At 42.8% G+C, this 24153-nt stretch overlaps 1 protein-coding gene across 3 annotated transcripts in view; it reads left to right on the forward strand.

Annotated features, from left to right (window-relative positions):
• TECRL (trans-2,3-enoyl-CoA reductase like) overlaps positions 1-24153 on the forward strand; it is a 67798-nt gene that overhangs the window by 29860 nt on the left and 13785 nt on the right. For 2 of the 3 annotated variants that reach the window (XM_056350489.1, XM_056350509.1), the window contains exons 3-5: positions 7215-7259; positions 8528-8631; positions 22095-22210. In XM_056350489.1, coding sequence (XP_056206464.1) covers positions 7215-7259; positions 8528-8631; positions 22095-22210 — 265 coding nt within the window. The remainder of the gene's footprint in view (positions 1-7214; positions 7260-8527; positions 8632-22094; positions 22211-24153) is intronic. The other variant, XM_056350500.1, reaches the window with a different exon arrangement.

The following is a 24153-nucleotide window of genomic DNA, read 5'->3' on the forward strand; positions in this document are numbered from 1 at the left end:
TTACTTGCTTAGTAGTCTGTGGGAAGCGTGTGCTGTTCTGCCCCCTGGCCAGACCCTGTCCTTAGCACTGTTGGTCTTTGTCAATGCCTGGAGACATCCAGTCAGCCAGCTCACTGCTTGCTTTCCCTGTGCAAGCAGTATGGTTGTAGCTAGATGCATTCATGTATTACAAAAAACAGAAGAATGAAATGGATGCTTATGATCAGATAGCTCCTTTTTCAAATTCCACATCTCATTAAGAAAGTGGTTATTTGTGTCCTCGTAGCACCTAGAGGTCAAGGTGTCTTTGTAAAACATGTGGCCAGAGATTTTCCTTGGGAAGCTTACAAATTAAACAAATCAGAGAAAATACTCAGCGAAGAAGGCTGACAAAGGAAAGGGATTTGTGGTGACGCAAGTCGAGGCGGACTTAAAAGAAACACTGTGTCTGCGTGGCTGGGTTCGGACAAAATGGCCTTTATTGTTTATACAAAATATTTATATATCTTAGACAGTGCAGGTGTTAGACCCTGATAGGTTTTTGTGTCCTTCTTCTTGCTTGCTATTTGCTGTTGCTGTAGGTGCCCGTATGCTGCGGTTCTAAGTTCCGATTCTTCACACCCTGTTTACATACCTGACAATCTGTGGCTGTCTTAAAGGTACACGGCTCAGTCTTTGAGGTCCACTAACTTATCTGCAGACCCGCTGCAGACCCCAACAGGGACTTACCCCTTGGTATGGAGCCATTGAAAACAACATCCGTTTCAGTACTCTGCTGAAACTTTACAGAACAGGACACACTGGATTTGCTCTTTCCCCTGACTTTCCATAAAAACACACATCTAGTTCCAGACCTTGCATCTGCTCTGTAAATATTCTTACACACCATATCAAAGGTCCTTCTACAAGAAAAACACAGCCTAGCTGAACATTCCTGGATCCAGCAAGTGCCTTCCCAAGGCCAGCCCTGTGCCCTAAGGACTTAGCAGCAGGTGGAAGCAGTGTGGAGTTGGCAGCCTGGCCGGGTTCAGGAGCTCAGGATGGTGCCAAGCCCGCACAGCTGGGCGGCACCCGGAGGGGGGCTGGCTAAAGCTGGTCTCTCTGCACTAGCCCTGAAAAGAAAGACCTGGGTGACTGTGCTGGCATTTAGCAGGTCAAAGCAGCAAAACATCTTTTGGTCTGTGGCCAGAGGGCCTTTTAGGTGGGACCATGCTGTCCCTAGGCTTGCTGCCGAGATCGGCAATTCGTGAAGTGGTCTGGTTGTTCAGATTGCAGTACTCGGCAGCTGTCATTCATTACAGCGAAGGCAAGCATGGTAAGTAAATAGCTTCAGATGCGTTCTCTCTTAGTCTTGTGGCCCACTTTAGTTTTACTGTGGTTTCTTAGGTGTGCTTTGCTTACTGCCATCATGCTCAGGAATCACTCAAGTACAACGATAGCACAGTAAATCCCACAGCCCTTTCTACCAAATAAAAGCAGAATGAAACAGCTTCAAGTCATTTCAAGATCCTGCTTTCCTGCTGTCAGCTCAGTGAAGCAAGGGTATGCAAAATTCAGTCCAGCAAAGGCTGCAACTGTCGGCACAGTGATATCTCTATCTATTCCTGTCTTCTCAGAAGCGTTCCTGAGAACACTCAAACGTGCCTGCTGTGACCAAAAGAGACAACACTTATGACCACTGACGTTTAAGGTCACGGACATGGAACAACTGTATTTGTTCAACATTTACTTGTCAAGGAAATACCTGGGCGATATTTGGATATTTTTGGATAATCTCTGTGTCAGTATGTCTGTCTGTCTCTATATACTATGCACAAAACCACCATTCCCGTACATACTAATATGTGAATTTTTCCTAGCAGTGTCTTCTTACTGCTACATAGATATCAAAACTACCATCTGGTTAAGGTGGTGGAACGTATTTCAGCCATGCTTGGTTCACATGGGCAAGTGCTGTTACGTTTCTCAGCTAATGTGCAACGTGTTGTGATTATATAAGGGATATTGGTGCCGCAGTGATCCCCAGAGTTTCCTGTGTTTCTGCAAATTTAAACAACATGCTGCTGCTGATGGATTATAGTAATTTTGTTGTTCATATCATCCTATTCATATCGCAGCAGGTATTGCTTGTAATTATTAAGGCTATTTGTTATTAGAGATGCATGGGTGGTGAAATACAATGAGAAGCAAACTACTTAACTGATAATAAAATTAGCTGCTCATGGAAAGTCAGTCTGCTAATTATCTCTAAACTGTGTCTGTCAGCTCTGTTTTGCATTTCTTACACTGCTTATTCCCCAGTGGAATAGCTTTTGCAGGGCTGCATTCTAAGGAACACATCAAATTTCCCAGCTTAGAAGGGTCTTCATCATGTTACACCTTTTCTACTGTACAGGTTCATGTAATTTCATAAATACTTTGTGACAAATAGGCATTTGATTGTGTAATTTAATACAGAACAGGCAGTGCATGAATGAATTTTTATGGAAGGCTCTTTATGAAACTTAGTAAAACTTGGACTGACCCCTTCAATTTCATAACTATTGGAAAATATCTAGTACTTAGATTTTTTAATTGTTAACTTTTCAGAGCCTTTTGTGGTATTTAAGTGGTGGAGCACACATTAAGATAAAGTTGAATTATGTGGATAGAAAGTACCTTTGGACCTTTTTAATACTGCATGTGGGCTTTTAAAACTGTTCTCAGTTCCTGTGATTGTCAGCTGATTAATTTACTCAAATTCTAATATAAATGCAGCGAAAACCCAAACTGTGGCAGTGGGACCAGTAGAACTTGGTTTCCTGTGCATCTTTGTATAGTGGTATTGACAGCTGGGCATGGCATTAAGGCCTTCATTTTAGCAAGCATTTCTAAGGTTCTTTAGTAGCACTAGTTTTCTTTTTATATCCAGTATTAATAAGTGTTTTCATAGTTGGATATGGTCAAATCAAAGGCAGATGTCAGTTTTTATATATCCTGTCAGTTTGCTTATATTTTAATTTTTGTTTTAAAAACTGGCAGGTACAACAATTAACCCATTCAAAATTAAATATTTTTCCTTATGTCCAGTTTAAAAACCAGATTATATTAAAAGTAAAAATTGAGTCACTTTCCAAGAAAATACCATCCTGTGTTGAATAACTATGGTGCTTTAAATATAATAGCATTAAAATATTTTAATGGGTTTAAAATAAATATATGGATTTTTTTCCACAACGTTGGAACAGATTGCTGACAGAGAAGATGAAATAAGGTAAAAGGCTTAAGACTCATCATGAATTGCTTACACTGCCAAACTAAAGGAAGCCTGTACATGTAGAAGGAGCATTGAATCATAACAGAATGAGTTATACAACTGTAGGACAGTTTGGGTTGGAAGGAGTGTTCAAATTTGGATTATCTAGTTCAGCCCCCCTACCATGGGCAGGGACATCTTTCACTAGATCGGTGAAGAAGAATGGTGTTGATGTCACTTAACATCAAGGAGTTTGTGAATAGCCTTTCATCTGAGGAATGGGCAAAGCTTTCAGGTGCCTGTGTGCATGCAGGTGGGAAGTGACCTTATTGAAGACTGAGACAAACATCCTTCAAGACGATAGCTCAGGAGGGTAGAAACAATCAAATAAGAGATGGAAACCCAGGAAGACATTTCAATAGCTGTTCTACACAAATGGTAGAAATCTAAGAAATGTGATGGAGGAACCACAGTATCAGCTAAATAGGCCTATGGTTTGAACCATGGTGGCCATTCTTATTTTATAGTCAGTCTGTATCTGCTTTTTCAAGTCAAAACCAGTCTGGGATATAACTGGGTTGAAATTCTGTTTTTGCAGTGTTGTTCCAAGTACAAAATAGCTACAACCACAACCACGTATGAATGGAATATGAACAGGAAGGAAGCTGAACAGCTCTGCTGATCACAAGGAATATACAGGGACTGTGACCTACCAAGTACCACGTGGCTGAACTCTGTTGTACCATCACAATGTCAGAAAGTAAATAACAATACATACCTGATCTTAGATGCAACAGGAGTTATAAGATAAACTTCAGTCACCCATCCTCTCGGATTGCCGTTAACATCTGCAGGAGGCACCAATGGAAAGTGTCAATAAGAATAAACGGGGAAGTATACCCTACTAAAACCAAAACAACCCTAGAAAAAAGAAACCCTCCAGCTCTAGGTTGGAAACAAAGCAAGCTTTGCCAGTGGGAGTGCAGAGAAGCCTTCAGGTGCTGCACACAGCTACAGCTGTATCTCTGTTTTCAGTGAGTGCTCGTTTACTTTGGGAGCATGCACTCTCCACATGCACTTCTGAACTCCCGCTGACAGCAGGTGAAATGAATCTGCCAGATAGTACTGGCTTTAGGTATCCAAGAGAGCCATCAAACCCTTATTCTGACAGGCAGTAGCAATAATTGATACAGTTGATAATTAGTCACTACATTTGGCTTCTTTTCACGATTAGAGAAAGGAGAGCCCTCCTCCTGTATGAATGGCGTGAATGTGTGTTTGCTAGAGCCAGGCTGGATTGGAATGGCTTCCCACATTGCCAAATAGAAATCCTAGTGAAAGCTCTGGAGGATGCCCATGGAAAACATTTGGTCATAGGAAAAAGATAGGTAAATGGTGACAAGTGGGGTCCCCTTGGATGACTGTTTCCAAGTGGTAAGCCAGTAAATCTCTGATACCTAGGAATGTGTGAGGTTTCCTCTCTTTGAAATGAGTCTCATCAGGCTGGGAGAGCAGACCAGCCAGACCTCTGAGACCTCCCAGGGCGACCAAGTTGGGTCACACTTCTATCTGGAAAGCAACACTGGTTTTTGCAGGACCCCAGGCAGCTAAGACTTGGGAACAGCCTTGCTAAAGTCTGCTGGCAGTAAGACTGAAAGTGGGAAACTTTCATGTTCAAATTAAAACCAACATACTTACAGAGATGTGTTTGGACTTTGTCTCCCACTCCATTTGCATAGTGTTTCTGCTTGACATAAGCTAGTGGCCCACCATCAATAGTAAGAGCTGGGAAGGAACATCCCAGCAGTTAATTCCAGGTCCCTCCAGCAAAATACACAGAGCACCCCAAGGGTGGTCTGGAAACCAGGGAGACACAGCGATGTGGTAACAAGGTCACTGCAGAGAAGCAGCAGCAAAGGCACACTTCCATCTATCTAAATCTTTAAGTATATTTGAACATAATGGCGTACTGAGGCTAAAGGACTGGAAATGTGGGATGACGTGCTTAAATGCACAACCCCTGTTTGCCCTTGTGAAGATTATGAGCCGTATCTAAAAGCGCATTGCCACAGGATCAGGTAAATTGGCTTTTATTGAAACATACTGTAATATAGGGGGGAGGGGGGCTCTGGGAGGAATATTCCAATTTAACACAAGTACATTGCATTTCAGGCTCCCAAATAACTACTGATATCTGCTGTCCTGGAGCAAATCATATCTTCCTTGACAAGTCAGACAGCTGCTCTTTCTCTATCTTCCTTTTGTTATCTTTAATAGCCATGGATTGTTGTGGTAACTTGAAAAAAATGTTTACAACTTACTTGATGGATGTCTCACCTTCTGCTATTAGGTCTGGTTCATGGGTTCATCTAATGCCTGTTCTTACCTATAAAACTCAAGTCAAGTGCTTCTGAAATGAGTGTGCCGAGTGCACTGCATGGTGGGCGCAGTACACACTGTGTACAGCTCCCCTTCCCCTCCAGCTGGCAGCTCGTGGGGTGAACAAGCTCTCCTGATCATCCTGAAATAGAGTTAAGGTAGAAGAAACCTCCGGAGCTCATCTGGTCCATAGGCCTTTGCTCAGAGCAGGGCTAACTTTCAAGTCCTGTAAGGTTGCTCTGGGTCTTTCCCAGCTGAGGCCTGACTATCTCCAGGGAAGTACATCCCACAGCTACTCAGGGCAAATGTTCCCACGTTTGATCACGGTCAGGGTGAAGAATTCTTTTCCATTTGTTTAAGCTACAGGAATACTAGTATCTTAAATACAGGAATACTAACAATTGTAAGACAGGTCTAAAGAAAACCATGGCTATATTTGACCAATTTTACCCAGACTTTGGATTGAAAAGACACAGTACATCTCCTTCAGGCTATCAACTGTCCTAAGGTGTCAAAAGAAATGAAGACAAATGCAATAGAAATGGCTGTGGGTGGTGATAGCGCAACATCCTTGCACCCTTGCTTTCCTCTGTCAGACTTTGCTGCCCCCAAATCTCAGTCAACACCATGGGCTGTGTAAGGTCTCTCCAGGCTGCTCCAGGTCAGCCCTGAAATGTGCTAGATCAGCCCTAAAAGCCTTCAAAAGCAAACCGAAGTGTGTGGGTTAAGTGAAGTTATGTGTCTTTGTGATGCAAAGGAGAAGTGCTTACACTGCCCATTCAGCAGAGCTGTAGGGGCACAGCCTTCTGTATGCAGGCGCTACAAATGTCGGACAAGTTAACAGTTTGAACAGCCATGATCCCTTCTGAAATCTTTCTGTGGCAGTTACCCACTTGTCCTGACACTGAAACAAATGCAGCTGGAGACCTGTACCTGTTTGAACAAAGTGACAGGTCTCTGTCTAAAATCATCAAAGGACACCTAAAACCAACTGCCAACTGCTATTGTGCATTTAGGAGCAACCTTTAAACTAGACCACTGAAAAAACTGCTTCTAGGATACATCCTTAAATTGATGGGTATCATGGAAGTCATAGGTAACCCAGTATTAGCTCGCTGGGTGCCTCTGCTTTTTGTGTCAATGTTTGCCTAATTAATCCATGATTAAGAACTAATGCTACCTGCACATCCCTAGTCATGTTTTATGTTCCTAAATGAGGAAAAACAACCCCTTTGCACCAGAATGCACAACAAGCATCATTCTGGAGGAAAGAGCAAGACTGACATATTTAACATGGAGCTTTGGCAAATACAGTAACAAACAGGGTCCTCTTTATGCTTCCCAGTGGTGCGTGCACATCCCCACTTTTTGTGCACTGATGGAGCATTCAGCATTGAGATTGGCCCTTCCAACACTCAAGTGGGGAGAAGGGATTTCTGCTCTAATGTGTATATTTGTGTGCTCCTTGCTCTCTTGTATTCCCTTTGTACAGCTGAGGCCAAAAGAGAGGATTATTTTTTAACCTCACATTTGTAGCTAACAGCTAAAAAGAATACTAACAGAAAGAGAAATTTAGATCCTCCACCATGAAATTAACAGCCAAGCTTTGTGATTTGAACAGGTCCCCAGTGGTACCCTTCCCGTGTTGGCCTGCAACTAGAACGCAGTAAGTATTCATATAGTTGAATACAGCCACCTAACATACTACTAGTCCTCTGGCAAGTTCTCCTCCTAACAGCATTGTGCTCTCTATACATGTTATTGGGTGAACTGCTAGCACTTTTTCATTAGCTGATAACAACGATGAACTTATTAGCTTTCTCATTAATAAAATAATCTAATGGTTTTCAGAACCACTGAGTAAAAATGTTTCAGAATACAGTATATAATCAGATAATGAAGGCAAGGCAGTTTTAAAACCATTCACTCACTTCCCTCACTCACTGCATTATCCATTTTAATATTTGCTCACACCCTCATCAGAAGATGCAACTGGCTGCAGGAGGCAGCCTCTTTTGTTTTGTGCCAGCACACCAGTTCTTGGTGGACATGGCAGTGGGAGATGAAGCTGCCATGGGCTGTATGGCATTCGGTATGTAGGCACATAGCATTGTAAAGCCCTAGAAAATGAGCTCAGCACCTGGTGGAATTTAGCATCCTCTCTGACTTAAACAGTCAACAAATATATGAAAAGGGAGACAGAATACATAAAGTGGAAAAGAGAAAAGAAGCGTTGCAGCCGTAGCAACACCACATACCAGCAGCTGTTGGGGTTTCCCAATAGCCAGCTCACTGCCTCTATAAGAAAAAGAGAGTGAGATATTGCTATTCTGTGTCTCTGCCTGTACACTCTAGGTCCATCAGGACTGGAAGGAGATGCCTCAGAATACTGTGGAAAGTAATGTAATGCTCAGGTACACCTGGTCTGCCTAGGTCAGGCAGCTTACAAAGAAATCTTGGACTGTGGGCCTTTGAGCGAGAAGTTGCATTCATCATGATGGTGCCACCTATTGTAAAATAGCCTGAGAATGCAAACACTTCAGCAAAAGGTATCAGTGAGGGAGACACTGCATAACATTGACTTTCCCATTAGTCTTGCAAGACAGAACAAGAAGTGCTTTATGAAATTGTCTCTGTGATTGCATGGCATGTCTCTAATGGTTTAGATTAACAGAGATAGCATCGTAACAATTGCTGTGCATTGCCACCCAGTGTCATGTCAGCCTAATGCTTTTGTTACAGTAAGATGAGAATAACTCATAGCAATGCTCTAAGTTGCTAACCTGGAGAATAAGTACCAAGTCACCAAAATAAATCAGAATACAGGTTGAGCCTACACCTTGACCGTTAGCAAGGCAGCCTCCATGTTATACTGAGCCTCTAAGAGGGTGCCTGTTGTTCATGCCATCTCCTCTTCCCTTTTTGTCATTACAGATGGGCCCTATTTGAAGGATTCCATTAACATACAAAGCCTTGCCGTTTCCTCCATCATTACACTGTATTTTACAGACCTAGGTCAGCAGGTCGGTTGGACCACGGTAAGTATGTCCTTGTAACAACCAACATGATACGTCTTAATGTACTGTAATATCAAATTGCTCCAGTTTCCTCAGCCTGTCCTTCCCTATGTCAAATGGTGTAATTACTTTATCAACAATCAAACCAGAATTAAAAGGATAGTGAGCCAAGTTATCAGTGCACTAACTCCTACATCCCATTAAAGATTAGAAGGTGGACGTAACAATATTGTCTGAGTTAAAAAAAACCAAAACCCACCCAAACACCAATGTTTGAAAACAGTTTTAGCTTATCTAGGTTTTATATGCCTGTGCAGGACCTGTAGCCAAATACATTTCATTTTCTGCAAGACTCCTCAGTTTTGAAAGTGGAAGGATATTAAAAAAGAAAAAATGGATTTCTGGTAATCCTGTTACTAATGCAGGAAAATTGTTGGATGGGAATTCTTACTCTTTGCTTACCGGAAGAGAGAGAGTGGTGAGGCCAAGGATTCCAGGCAGAAGATGCCCAGCCAGGCTCAGATCACAAAACTTTTGAGTCTCTGTAAAACAAAAGCATTTTCCATGAGCAACAATACCTGTATTATGCTATAGGTAGAACCATGGACTGTTTTTACTTCTGGCCTCAGTTTGACTTCAGTTATTTTCCAGTAAGCAGTATTTGGAAGGTCAGAGTGGTGGGAAAGAAGCAAATGGGGTTGTGGGGAGCTCTGACCGTACGGGCTCATCTATGCAAGGAGGAAGTGAAAGATTCAATTCTTTCACATCCCAAAGGCAGCAGAAATGTTTGCAAAGACAGTGAAAGAATGGGAGATGAAGAGACCTTTTCAATGTCTTGGTGCAGGCACAGGTGGCAGAGCTGAAAGTAGTTCCACTACTAGACTGATCCAGCTTTTGCTTTAGTTTGCATGTACTACATTAGCTGGATTAACACACAGCCCAGGTCTGTACATTGGGTAGCAAAATTCCCAATTTCTGCAGTGAGAAACATGAATAAGATGGAACCTACAGTTTCTGAAAGCCATAAAAGTCATGATGGGACTATTCATAGCAATGGAAAACTGCCAACTGCTTGCAATTCCTTTACTGAGGCAAGTGAGTTTTTGCTAACTGGCATCATGGCTGTAGGCCAAATTATTAGATTCTTACCTCTGGCAGCCCACAGATCCCACACTGCTCACATGAGGTGACCACAAGACCCACTAACAAGCCACTGTCCTTCCTTGGCTGCACCTATATGGATGGAGCTTCTGAGTGTCATGTCTTTAAGCAGCTTGCAGACGATAGCACCAGTTCCACTTTCCAGTAGGACATTATGGGCTAGGAAGAATTACTGTAAGACACTTAGAATCGACAAGCTATTTTACAGCTCCTTATCTCAAGGTGGATGTTACTGCCAGAACTGCCCTTGACTTTGGGAAGAGTCAGATTCTGGATCAGCACTGTAAGGCCACATATTCATCTCACCTGCTGAAGCTCACATGCATTTCTCTCTCTCTCGGGCAGCAGCTGGCCCCTAGCATGCTGCACAGACTCTGCCAGGTTTTAGCCCCCTATCTATCCTTCCCAGTTCTAACAGCAGGACCCAAATCGCTGGGTGGTGACAAGCAGTTTACTTCAGTGGAGTTAGAGCAGCTTCCACTCTGTGACCTACCTGTTTCAGTAGAGGTCTGAGAGTTTACCAAGGCTTGACCACACTAATTCCGATACTGATTAATGGTCTACTGGGGCCGTACTGATTAACGCTAGTTTGGGTCCTGTTTCCCCCCCAATGCATTCCACTACCTCAACAGTGGAATATCCTTGCAAAGCAAAATTGTGAGTAGTGCAGCCTCCTGTTTGCTGCAACTCAGTAATCTGCAAGAACCTTATTTATTCTCTCTTTTCCTGGTAGTTTATGTAGCCTAAGACAGTAACATAACTAAAGCTTAATATCCCATTATAAATAGTGCAGTTATGACTAGGCGTTGATATTGCAGGCAGTGGCATTTTTTTATGATTTAATCTGTGTGTGCAGAAAGTTGACTCCATGAGTTTCTGAATATTCATCTTATCCTATTCTGTTCCATATTCTAAATTGTCTCCGTTCTCAGTGGGAGAAATCTTCTTCCAAGCCACATCATTTAAACAGTCAAGAATTTTTTATATTATAGCTAGTCTATAGCAATACAGAAAAAGTCCATAGAAGAATGTATTCTTCTAACAATAGCAATTAAGAATGCATTTGTACACAGGATATATAGTTTTACTGTCATTTTTACTGTTCCTAGAGCTCCCGTCACCCTTGATGCTCTATCAGATTTATGCACACAGTGAGGGATGCTTCTGATTTAAAACATTGACATTTAAATAAACAAGGCACAGAATAAAAATATTCTTATCTTGTCAGCAAAATGATAGCTGAGGTACAAAGGGCCATGTTCAGGTCTGGACTCCAAAAATAGGCATGGAAGCACATGGAGATATGTTGGTGCTCCAGAGGTCGATGCATTGGGCATGGGTCTGTCTAGGGTAAAACTAAGCTCAGAGGTGGATCTTCTGGGGTTTGCCACCTCATTGGACATCAAACTTGAGATGCTCACTTAAGGATCAAGAACACTAAGACCCCCAAAACAGAGGATTTACACTGAGACAATATTATGTTTTTTAAAAGGAGAAAGTGGTATCCACCTCCACCTCCCAGGAGAAGTACCCTCTCCAGGCATGTCGTAAAATAAAAGATGCTGCTGTTGTCTGTTCCAAACAGTTTGGGTCTTTAAATCTAGGACCATATTTCTGAATCAAGAAACCTCAGCTTCCCTTTTGGAGCATGCACAGTCCCTGATTAACAGTCCTTGTCACACTCCACCTTGGTGGCTCAAGAGTTTGCTGTCTCCTGTTGCCTACTTGGTCCCTCTGTCAGAGCTTGGTCAGAGGCTACCACTTTGTAAGCAAGGATGTTTCCTTCTCATCCTCAACCTTCTTATAATATAGTTGCACAGTGACAAAAATATTTTTGGTGTTTTGTGCTGTGAAAGGCCAGACATACCCTGGGCTCAGGTTATACCACAGCTCTGAGTTTGGTTAACCAGATTTCAACAAGTTCTGGAGGCTGGGTTGCTCTGAGGGAGGACGCAGGACAAACTTGTGTGAGGGATTTGCAGCTCTCCTCCACTGGAGCAATTACTTGTTAGTATCTTTTGAGAATGAGGACCTTTCCTGGGATAATATACATAGAAATTCAACCTCAGCTGGCTCTCTTAGAAGAAAGGAGGCCCTCAAGGCTTATTTCCAGAAAGCAATTCAGGGAGAAAACCTGTTTCTTAGTACCATGGGTTTTGTTAGAACTCTTTCTCTACTCTGCCTTCTTTTTTATAAAACAAATATTATCTGAAACGCATAATTTGCTTCTACACAAGATTACCAATTCCTTTACCTTGCCTGGAGGGGACAGTTGAGGTTTGCTGACTGATTCCGCAGAGATACTAATGGGAGCTGAGTTTACAGATCTTTCCTGTATGCCTCCTGCAAAGACTGTACCCAGGGGGTGTTTGAAATTCCCACCACTGGAGTGATGGGTTTTATTTTTAATCTCTGTCCAATCTTGGGCCTAAGCATCTTTGACAGGGACCTATTTTTACATATTGCAATGTGACGTGACTTTTTGAAACACAGATGGCATTTTACTGCTAAGAATGCATATTGCTGCTGTAGTCAAAAGGAAAAAGAAAACTATTCTTCCTGCTTAAATCCAGACTTCTGTTAAAGCTTTCCTCATTTGAGCAGTGATTGCAGTTTCTGATTTATCAGCTTCTGTTGTCTAGTTGCTTCCCAGGCAAGCTACCAGAAGGATCAAAATAGAAATGAGAAAACAGCACAGAACTGTGAAAAATATATTTTACCTCCAAGTCTGTAAATTTCATAAGATCAACCCCGAAACACAGTGCTTCAGTAAATATTTTTCTGTAACTGTGATTTAAAATTAGGGATTGCTTAAATACTTTGACTCCTGAAAGCCTTAAAATACCAAGGCTGACAGCAGAACTGTTCCATTTCAAATTTTCTGATGAAAAAAATGTTCTGCTCTATTTAGAAACATAGAGACTAATACTTATTTAAACCTGAGAACATCTTTGAAATCTGAAAATCCACACTTTCACTAACTGGTCTGTTCCATTTTTGTTGGCAAGCAAAATTATCACCAAGTTAGACATTATGGAAAATGAACAAGAAGCCAAGACATCTACGTTTGAAGCTTTGTGCTTGTAGTATAGCAGGTGTGCGCAGTGGGGAAGTGCATGCTGAACTGAATAACGAGGTGCGCCTGTTCTCTCAGGGGGAAGGCAGTGTTTTGGTCAGCATGATTCTCTCCTTTTACTTGCACAACACACGCGTACTCAGGTTTTTCTGTCCTGTGGGTGTAGGAGGGTGGTGAATAGGGGAGGAGCAGTTTGCTCTGACTGTGGCTGGCAGTCACACATGAAGTCTGTGGGGTAAGTGTGATAAAAACCAGTCTGGGAGTATTGATGGGTTTGAAATTGAGGTTTGCTGACTGTGAAACTGCTGCAGACTCGTTTGCTCCATCTTGCTTATACTGAGGTCAGCTTTGGACTTCCCATGGGGAGCAATTTAAGACATTTTCTGTAATTTGGCAATGGAATAAGAGACTTCAATAAAGGTTTATAACCTCTCAATGGGGTGTAGAAGTAAAGACAATTACAATAGAAGAAAAAAGACAGGATCAGAGGAATCTGAAGGCATGGGAGGGCTGCGAGTCCCAACAAATTAGTGGGCCTGTGTGGAGAAGATACGTACAAGAAAACTCATATAATCACTGCTTAGGAAGGAATTTGAGATCAAGGTAAGAGAGGGAGCTGAGGATCTGTAGGATGTACTGGTTGAGAATGCCAGTGAATATATTTCTCAGTGGATACCTATCAAAGCTTGCATATTTTGTGGCCAATTGAAACACACTTAGTTGTGGGAGAGGACCCTACAAATTGAATAACACTTTTAGGGATTTGTGGGTACCTGAAAAACTTAGCAGCGATATCAAATAAACAGGATGTGTGATTCTGCGTAGATCTGTGGGTGGCTTAAGAAGAACTACAACGAAGTGCCAAAGACAGAGAAAACTCCAAATGGTTTTTCATTGCTAAACTTCTTGGATCAATAGATAATTTGATCATGGAAGATGACCTCCAGGAAAAAAAAGAAGTCACTATTCACTGCAGTCACTCCAGCACCTTTTCCAAGCACAATTATTTGTAACACAAAGCACCTCCATTTTACAGCTAATAGTTTGTACTTGGCAGAGGTTTCTGCTTGAACACACAGTAAGTGTTGCTGTACCTTGGTACAGCTGGCAAAGTCTTGAGCTGATCCCAGTCAAATGCTACGAACTTTCCAAACATTGTAACCTTTCACAAAGGCAAAGTACACACACAAGACTGGTCTTCTTTTTTGTTTAATTAAATCTAATAATTTTCAACCTCCAGGGTTATCAGGAGAGAACAGCTTGCATTTGCCTGATTTCTTGCCATGGTTTTATATTATTTGTGCCTTTCCTTGGGCCACGTACACTTTTGGCTCTTTGTTACTGCCCAGTGGCAGCATGAAGTCAACTGATAAGGGAAGAGCAGGTTTCTGAAACCGCCAAGCTGGCTGAGCTGGCTGATGGGGATTCCTCAGATGCTGCTTCTAGTAAGGCAAGCAGTGTTGCAATAATTTCTCTTGGTGTCTGCAACAAATACCATTAGCTCACAATGAACCATACTGCTGTGTCAATTTTTCAGGTGCCAAAGGGAGTTAGGGAGCTACTAGGAAAATTAAATCTGATGGGTGAAGGTTTTAGTTCCTGTTGAGCACAGTACAGGCTGAAGAACCTATGAATATGTGTTTATAGCGATACCCTTGAGTTTTTACCACTTCAAGTGCAAAAAGAAGGTAGGGGGAATTCAGGAAATGTAAACAGAACAAGCTGTTTCTTTCAGTTATACACAGCTTCATGTTTAAACCCTTCCTGCTAGTTCAGGAACAAAGAGCTACCTGATGTATGGTGCTGTTAAGTGTAGACCCTTTCCTATTTGTATTCAGAGTAGCTAGGGAGGTTGACAATTTGTCTATGTACTCAGATTTGAGAAGTTTTAGTCCCTCTAGACTCATACCAGGGGTAAGGAGAACACAAACAGGAGAGTGAACCAGAGAGTGAACCAGTGTTTGAGAGGACAAGGTGCCCCTTTGTCATTCTTTGCCCACCTTGTCTGGTGACCTTGACAAGTCACTGAATTTCTCTATATCTCAGTTCCCAGATCTGCAGCAAGAAACTAACAGTATTTCCCCCTTCACAAAGTACTTTGAGGCTACTAGATGAAAAGTGCTGTGGAAGAGCTAGTTAAGGTTATTAGTAATAGCCAGGTGTTAAAAGCATTATTTCATTTAGGTATCTACACAGCAGATGATAAATACATATTTTAGAATGATACACGTTATATGGCAGGTTTCAAAATGCTGTCAAAGGCCTGTAAAGATCTGGCAGCAAATCTGAACTCACGTTGGTGTTTGGTTACAAACCGAACTTGAATGCTTTGCTGGATATGTATGGGTACAAACATATATAATATGCATATACATGTGTGTGTATAAGAAGAGCATTTGATAATTTGCAGTGATTTTCCATTTTGAGTAAGAAACATGCAAAGGCTTGTGCTCTTGGGGAAGAATCTTGACCAGAGTATGAAGTGATCTGATGCCAAACCAGTGGTTTCAGACAGCTCAGTCTCAGAAGAGACAGGAAGAAGCTGGGATTTCACCTCCCTTTTCCCACAGGGGAGCACAGGTCTAGCTCAGGGACAGACAGCTTCCATCACTGTTCACTCCCCAGCTCCTGAAGCTGGCCTGAGTCAGCTGCAGTTTGCCTATAAAAACCTATAGCGAATCCATCCCTATCTCTTGTATTTGCAGTAAATATTGAGCTGCAGCCTGAAATATTCTTAGACATCAAGCCACTGCAAAATCTGCCCAGACAAGGGAAGTTTCAGGTGACTCTGCGTGTGCTATTTATTGTAAAATGGATTAGCCAGTTCCATGAGAACGGGAACAAAAAATCATTGAGTATTCAAGCAGGGCTTAAGAATTTTACTACCTGATGCAAAACTGCTGCTGCTGCAGATTTTTGCAAACATGAAAATACAAAAATTTTAAACAGATGAAGATCTAGAGATGCTGCTAAAATTACGCTGTTACCATCCCCAGGTAATTATATGGCATTTAGTGAGGTAGCAAAGCATATGAAGTAGAAATTAGTCCTGAAATTAATAACGTTTCTCAATGATCATTAGCTCAAGAGTACTTAGGGCTGGGATTGTAAAAGGAGTCTAAGGTAATCAGATGCTAAGTTTAATGTGATTTTGGGACTTAGGAGTGGGTTCAGCTGGCTGTTTCTCTTCTCAAAAATCCCAGCTGCACTCTGTACACTTGCACATAGTAATGGTCCGTCTGTCTGATATCAGCAGATCCTCTTCATATGGTACATACCGTCTCAGTCTGACCCTGGCTCAGACCTGCAACTAGTGCCTTTGTCTCACATTATCAGACAAACTAAGCTCTGTCCATTAGATAATTTATATACTGCAGCTGCTTTGGCTTCGCCGTCAAAGTTACCCAGGGCATGCTTGAGCTATTTTTTATCTCTTGCTGTGCCAACAGCTTCAGGCAGTGGCCCAAAATCATTGTCCTGGCTGCAGGTACTATCCTTGTACCACACCCTCACTTCACCTGCTTCAACCCAGACATCCCGTTGGTATTTGAAGAGAAAACATCACAACCAGCACCAATGAACTGGGAAACTGCCCCTGCATGGCATGGAAAGAGCTGCAGGAAGGGATCAGTATGGAAAAGGCTGTATGGCCTTTCCTCAGCACTGCTGTGCTGCTTGTTATAAATGAGATGTTGTGATACTATGCCAAAAGGCAACGTGATGCAAGATAGGGTGTTTTGTGTGGTATTACAGAAAGGGCATGTTGTAAACATTATAGAGAGGAATTAGCTGATGCCCTCATATGAAGATCATTAATCCGTGGGCTGTTCCTTTACAAACATTCCACTGGACTTTTTTCAGACTCTCTCCACTCCACCCCCTCTGTTTATAGCTTCCTTTTGTCCTTTTCTGCCTTTTCCCAACTGGCACACACAGTACTATTAACTCGCATCAAACCCCTTTCCATTCCCTGTAGTAGACCTGATGGGATGGTGTCATGGCACTGTGCTAGCTGCTCCTATCAGCCAGAAAATTCACCTCACATTCCCTCAAATGACTTCAAAGAGCTTCTTTCACCTCTGCTGAATTCATATTTTCCTAAATATACCCTCTGCCTTATAAGGTCTGGGATTATAATTCTCGACCCGGTTGTTACTCAGTTCAGCAAGGTGTTACTGGCATGATCCTCTCAACAGTTAAAGAAGGCGGTACAATCTGGCTCATGCAAGATGAGATGCCTTGCTGGTCTGCGAGTTAGCTATCCTGTATTGTTTTCCCATTTGTCTCATCATCTCTTGAATGATGGAATTTCCTACCTTAGCTCTCTTTTGACATATTACAGATATCAGTTTTGTTGTTTACGTAGTAGATGTTACCAGTTCATGTATTCCTGAGCCAGGTCCCCAAGGACCTGATAATTGAGACACTTAAAGAAGCTTGAGTTTAACATCATCTATAGAGCTCATGCCCGGGAAAGGTTTGATTCAAGAACAGCACTTACTCTATGCCACTGAGAATAAGAGGTATATAGAGTATATAATGCCAGACACTAGAGAGGAGAGAAAGAAGGTAAGAGAACTGGGCACTGTGCATGATATGAAATAGAGAGTACAGATGTGGAAAAAAGCAGCAGGGGGTTATATCTGCAGGGAGTTAATGATGAGCTCAACAGTTAAACACTGTTGAGCTACGCACATAGTAATAGAGATGTAATGCTCCTCAAGGAAAATATCTTTGTGTTTACTATGGGCCACCATATTTAGCTGTACCAAATAGATCAAAATAATCTAGGAGACCTACAAGATGGAAAATAAAAAGTAATTTTCTTCTAAATATTGGATTTTTTTACATTTATACAGAAGAAAAATACTCTGTGTTTTAAATGATCACTTTTTTAGTTTTTATAATTTTTTTTTTATAATTCTTTTTTGTGTGTGTGTCCAGAAACAACAAGATACAGTGTTATTATTTTCAGGATTTTATTCAAAATTTGATTATTATTTTTGCAGAATATGTCAGCAGGAACTAGTATCTTAGTAATTTTGTGGGTTTTTGGGCATCTGTAAAAACGATAGGTTGAACTGATGCTTCATACAACTAATAAGTCCCCAAGACCAGCAATTAAGCAGCTATAGGATGAGTATCCTCATACTCATCCTTCCTACTCAAGTATGAAGTTCAAGGTATGCCCTTAGACCTTGTATTCACAAACAAAGAAGGACTGCTTGGGGATGTGAAGACTCGGGGAAGCCTTGGCTGCAGTGCACGTGACATGCTGGAGTTCAGGATCCTGCATGGAGGAAGCAGAGCAACAAGCAGGATTGCAACCCTGGACTTCAGGAGAGCTAACTTTAGCCTCTTCAAAAACCTACTTGGAGGAATCCCATGAGTTACGTCTCTAGAAGGTAGGGAGGTCCAAGACAGCTGGCTAATATTCAAGCATCACTTCCTCCAAGCTCAAGATCAGTGCATCCCCATGAGCAAGAAATCAAGCAAAGGGGGCAGGAGGCCTGCATGGATGAGCAAGGAGCTTTTGGCAAACCTCAAACAGTAGAATGAAGTTTATGGAATGTGGAAAAAGGGACAGGCCACTTGGGAGGAATATAGGGATGTTGTCAGAACATGCAGGGAGGTGATGAGGAAGGCTAAGTCCATTTGGGATTAAATCTGGTGAGGAATCTCAAGGACAACAAGAAGGGCTTCTTCAAGTACATTAGCAGGAAAAGGATGACTAGGGAAAATGTGGGCCTGCTGCTGAATGAGGTGGGTGCCCTGGTGACGAAGGACACAGAGAAGGTGGGGTTACGAGTGCTGCCTCTGCTTCAGTCTTCACTGCCAGGGCCAGCCCTCAAGAACGCCAGACCCTGGAGGCAAGAGAGGAAGTCTGGGGAAAGGAAGACTTTCCCTTGGCCGAGGAGGACCATGTTAGGGATCACTTAAGCAAACTTGACACCCACAGATCCGTGGGCCCCGAGGGGATGCACCCCCGAGTGCTGAGGGAGCTGGCAGATGTTACTGCTAAGTCACTCTCCACATCTTTGAAAGGTCATGGAGGACAGGAGAGGAGCCTGAGGACTGGAGGAAGCCAGTGTCACTCCAGTCCTCAACGAGGGCAAGGAGGAGGGCCCAGGAAACTACGGGCTGGTCAGCCTCACCTCCATCCCTGGAAAGGTGATGGAACAGCTCATCCTGGAGGTCATCTCGAAGTATGTGGAGGAAGAGAAGGTTATCAGGAGTAATCAACACAGATTCACCGAGGGGAAATCATGTCTGACCAACCTAATGGCCTTCTGTGATGGAATGACTGGCTGGGTAGACAAGGGGAGAGCAGTAGATGTTGTCTACCTTGACCTCAGCAAGGCTTTGGACACTGTCTCCCACAACATCCTCATAGGTAAGCTCAGGAAGTGTGGGTTAGATGGGTAGACAGTGAGGTGGATTGAGAACGGGCTGAATGGCAGAGCTCAGAGGGTTGTGATAAACAGCACAGAGTCTGGCTGGAGGCCTGTAGCTACTGGTGTTCCCAGGGGTCAGTGCTGGGTCCAGTCCTGTTCAACTTATCCATCAATGACCTGGATGAAGGGGCAGATATACTGCATATGTTCATTGAGAATCAATAGTAAATGAATGGTGCTTGCCTTTGACTGCCAGTGGTTAGGACCAATTTTAATTTGGCGTTAATTGAAGACTACTTTCACTTCCACCTGCTTGAACTCATGAGATTTTTAGCAGTTTCTCTGCCTCCCCTTCTGAAACTCACTTTTCATTTCCAATGAATTTTAAATCAGTGAGCCAAAGAAGGAGACCAGAGGTCGCAGCATGGGAGATGCAACAGAGAGAAACCGACTGAAGGTCACCCAAAATGTAAAAAAAAAACAAACCCAAAATGCTACAGCAAATTGAACCTCATCATTTGAAACGGAATGCTGCTGATCTTAACTATGTTCCAGCAGTGTGACACAGTTACGACAAAGGCTAATAATGCAGTCTTGCCTGCCAGGCAATACCTAATTTCAGTGCAAATCTCACAGCTGACCCTGGACCACCTGCCTCCAATGGGTGATGAAGTCTTTGTGTCAGATATGTCTGACACACAGGTAAAATGGGTCCTTGTCAGCCGCCTGTAAAGCACTCTGACATGCTGCTGCTGCTCACCTCCACAAACTGACTCAAGAACTGCCGTTGGTGCTCTCAGCTGCTTCTCTGAATTGCTCTGAGGGGAGGCTCTGCATTCCTCCTCCTACACCCAAAACCACCTCCACAGGGATTCAGGTATCCTGTGGCTGGTAGCTTTGGCTGTTAAACAGAGACTGGATTTTTTACTAAACCCTGAAGCTTTCCTTCTCCTTCCAGCATCTGAAATCAGCCAGGGGGTAAGGAGGGAATACTTGGTGCGGTGACAAGTAACCACAACTTGGTGCTAAGTCCTGTCAAACTTTTCATGGCAGCTCTGTAATATGCTCACGCCAAACAGATGATAAAAGCTGGCAGTTACAGGTATAGTTTGTGGTGCAACTCATGGCTGAGAGGAAAAGCTACAATGAAGAAAGCAGCTCATTCCAAACTCTTACACTGACCTGTCCAGACCATATTATCTGCACCTCTGTCTCCTGATACCACCATTGCCTATATTTAGTGTGTTAGGTTTTAATAGTGGAGGCTGTCCCTTACGGTGTTTGCAGAGTGCCTAACACAGTGGGCTTACAGTTAGGAATAGACCCATACAAGTGCTAGGACAAACTCTAATAAACCCTTGGCTGTGGTGTGTTCCACAACAATGTGGGCTCTTACACACTCCTTGATTAAATGTTTTTGTACACAGACTTGCACTTGGGATCATGCAGAGTCTAAATGGAGCACAGAAATCATGGTGTCATGTGGAACAAAAGAGAATTTGAGATTTCCCTGGTAAAGAATGCTTAAGTCTGTTACTTTTGGAGACAGTCCTGCTATGAAAGGCTGAAATTTCAAAAAGTTTCCCCCTGTAATAGAGGAAAAGAAATTGTTCTGGGGGTCCCAACTGAAGAAAACCTAATTGCAGAATAGTTCTGCAGGAAAACCCTTCTGTTTCAAAGCTCTTCTGAAAAGTGATTAGAAGACTAGTCCATTGGGGGTCAGACAGCCTGAAAATACTACTTTTGAGAAAAGTAGTCTAAATTCAGTGATGCTTCCTTAAGCCACGGGTATTTATCCATGACAATTCTATACCAGTGCAACTAGCCACCTTGAAGCCAAACGGCCCATTAGTTATGAATCTTTATCCCTTAAGCAATACTACGTACTTGAGTTATGATTTGCCAGTTTCTGGTCATTGTGAACATGTAGGACTACACCATTTCTATTTTGTTCTGAGGTTCATTCCCGTGGGGACAGACGGTCAAATCCAGACCCCCACATCACCCTGACCACATTTTACTTCCTCCAGCTGTTGTAGCTTAAGTGTGTGCCCTGAAAAAAAGCAATACAGGCTGCACCAAACCAAAGCCAGAACATAAAACTGAGGCTGGCTCATGGCAGCACCATAACTCCACCTTCTCTCCCTGCCTCCATACGTACTCTCCTTGCTCTGTGGCTAGCAGGGGTGACAGTGAGGCTGTGAAACTATTTCTTTCTGTTTTACAGGGCAACTTACTTGTCCAGTCTGCCCACCACAGGCTACTTCTGCTGCTGCCTGCACAAGGAGTCATCCCACTGGTTCACTGAATAAAGGCTGATAGCACCACACACCAGGCAGGCAGGTCCTGCTCCTCCACCCACTACCACATTTCAAACAATGATCCCTCCCTTCCAGATGACTCTGCTAGCAACCAGGATTCAAAGCTGTGCTTGTTTCTGTCATGCTTGGTTGGCTTTGTGAAAAAAAATTATATATATAAAAGAAAAGGCAGATAGCAAGCTGCCTTCAGCAGTTGGGCTTTGATTTTCTGTGTTATTTAGATTCCAAATAAGCATCTGCTGGCACAGCCAAAAGTATAAAGAGGAGATAACTGTGATTTTGACCATGTTCCACAAAGCATTCCTGACTGGGTTAATGTTCTGCACAGAAACTTTCCCTCATTCCTGGATGGATTTTACTCCTTTGCTAAAGGGAGCAGAAAAAAACCCAGGTGTAATTTAAGTCCTAAAAATGAAGTCAAAATGACATTTGAAAGATGAACAGATGTTGTGGGTAGGGGTATTATTTTTCTCATGTCTTTATTGGTACGATTTCCTACTCTGATACAGCTATTTTCTTTTCCACTTCTAGTTTTTTCTAACAGAATACACCGGGCCTCTTCTAATATATCTGCTCTTTTACATTCGCCTCTCAACTATTTATGATCAAGTGGAAAGTAGGAAGAATTTCCGCCACCCAGTGGTTCAGTAAGTGACACTTGTGTGAACTGTTTTCCTGGGGGACAGGGAGCCAAAGGGATGGAGGCTGCATTTCCAGGGCTGAGGATTTTACAGGGGATGTGAGACTGCACGTCTGGTCTCAGTCAGTGGGAGTTTCAGATTGTTCTTATCAATAATGTTGATATTTTATCAGCACTCATAAATCTGACCAAAAATGGGATCCCGGTTGAAATGGTCATTGTACGTGGTCACAATGGGAGCTGTAGTATTTTCCTCAAATAGTTTGAAGTCCAGAAATATAGCCTGAACAGGGTGAAATAATAAATACAGTGGTAGTTAACCAAAGTCATGCTTGACAGAGAAGAGAGGGCAAGACTTCAGGTGTCTCAATCCCAGTCTCTTTACAATGCATTCTCACTCATAAGATTAGTAAGCATCAGCCCCCAGCACAGAAGATAACACCCCTCCCCCCCCGCCCCCCCCCCGCCCTCCTCCCAGCTCCCACCTAGGCACAACGAGGAGGAATCTTGAGAGGTCTGCATGTCATGAGTCAGGTCAAGAAAAACTGAGAAACACAAAAGAAGCACCACAGGAATTCAGAAGTGGTAATCTGATTTTTGAAACTAACCTCTTCAAACTGCAACTGTTCCCTACGGCCATATGTAACATATTTGAGTTCTGAAAGACTTTTAAGGAATAGCACAGTCAAGTGACAAACAAAACCAAGAGCTCAGCCGCCGTTACTGGACAGCAAAGAGCACAGGTTGTATCTAGCTGTACCGAAACAAATCAGAGCAGCTCATATATAAGCACAAACCAGACAGCTTTGCTTCTTTCCATCACTGAAACAGGAATGCTAACAAGGAAAATTAATCTCCTCCGATATAATACAGTAGGAGCTGACCACAAGGAAATGCAACCTGCTTAGTCTGCTAGAACTCAAGAGGCTGCCAAAAAGCAATGAAGAGAGGACAGTCAACCAAGATAGCTTTTTATGACCTTCAACAGTCCCTGCCATTCCCAAGCCTTTTGAAGGACTGGAAGAAACAAAACAGACATGATCAATGGGAGGGATTAAGAACTGTTACAGGCAAGAAAGTGGCAAACAGCTATCCATGATAACTGCGAGAGGCTCAAGGCACTGCCACCACCTACTGTACCCTTCCAGGGAATGGTGGCTAATGCACCAGGCAGGCTGGGAACTTTCACACTTAAGGAAGTTCTCTTCAGTGTGGTTGTCCCCATTCCAGGAGATCAGTGCCTGGTGGAGGGGTGGAATGTGATCAAGGGAAGCCTGTCAGCTGTGTAAGTTGGAGCAGTGGAAATGGGAGGGCACACAGGGAACTAGGAGCCTCAAGGAACTGTTCAGCTTTCCCACAGCATTTTTCTACACACTGATCGCAGAATCAAGGCAGCTGGCATACAACAGAGAAGCACAGTGAATAATAATACCATTTACAGATGGAGGAACAGAGACTTGGAGAGACATTAAGGGAGCCAGTGGAGCTGGGAATGAGAGCACAGAGTAGCTGAATTCAAATCCAGAGCTGCAAGATGCTTGCCTGCCTTCTATTGCTCATACACTTAAAAGGAGAGTTTCTGGTAACACAGAAGAGACAGCAATACCTTTGCCTTCTTTCAAGTGGTCAGGGGGTGTGCAGAATGCTTCCAGTGACTGCTCCTTAATGGGTTCATCTAAGGTCCCCATCCTAAGTAAAATTAATTTTAAAATTCCTAGCAAAGCTGGAAGTTTGCTCCAGACTTTGGATAAGTCGTTAATTGTTTGAATTTTTCTTAGCTCAATTCTCTCTGGTTTAATTACTTTGAAATTGTTTAATCTTTGACTCTGGCTACCATACAAGATGCATAATAAAAGCATTTGAGATTTCACATGCTGAAAACCACTTTTCATTTATGTCTTATAATTGGTTTGCAGTGAGACGGGCTCTGGTAGTACAGTACATGTAACC

This window comes from Falco biarmicus, chromosome 1, assembly GCF_023638135.1.
Source record: "Falco biarmicus isolate bFalBia1 chromosome 1, bFalBia1.pri, whole genome shotgun sequence".
NCBI classification, from domain to species: Eukaryota; Metazoa; Chordata; class Aves; order Falconiformes; family Falconidae; genus Falco; species Falco biarmicus.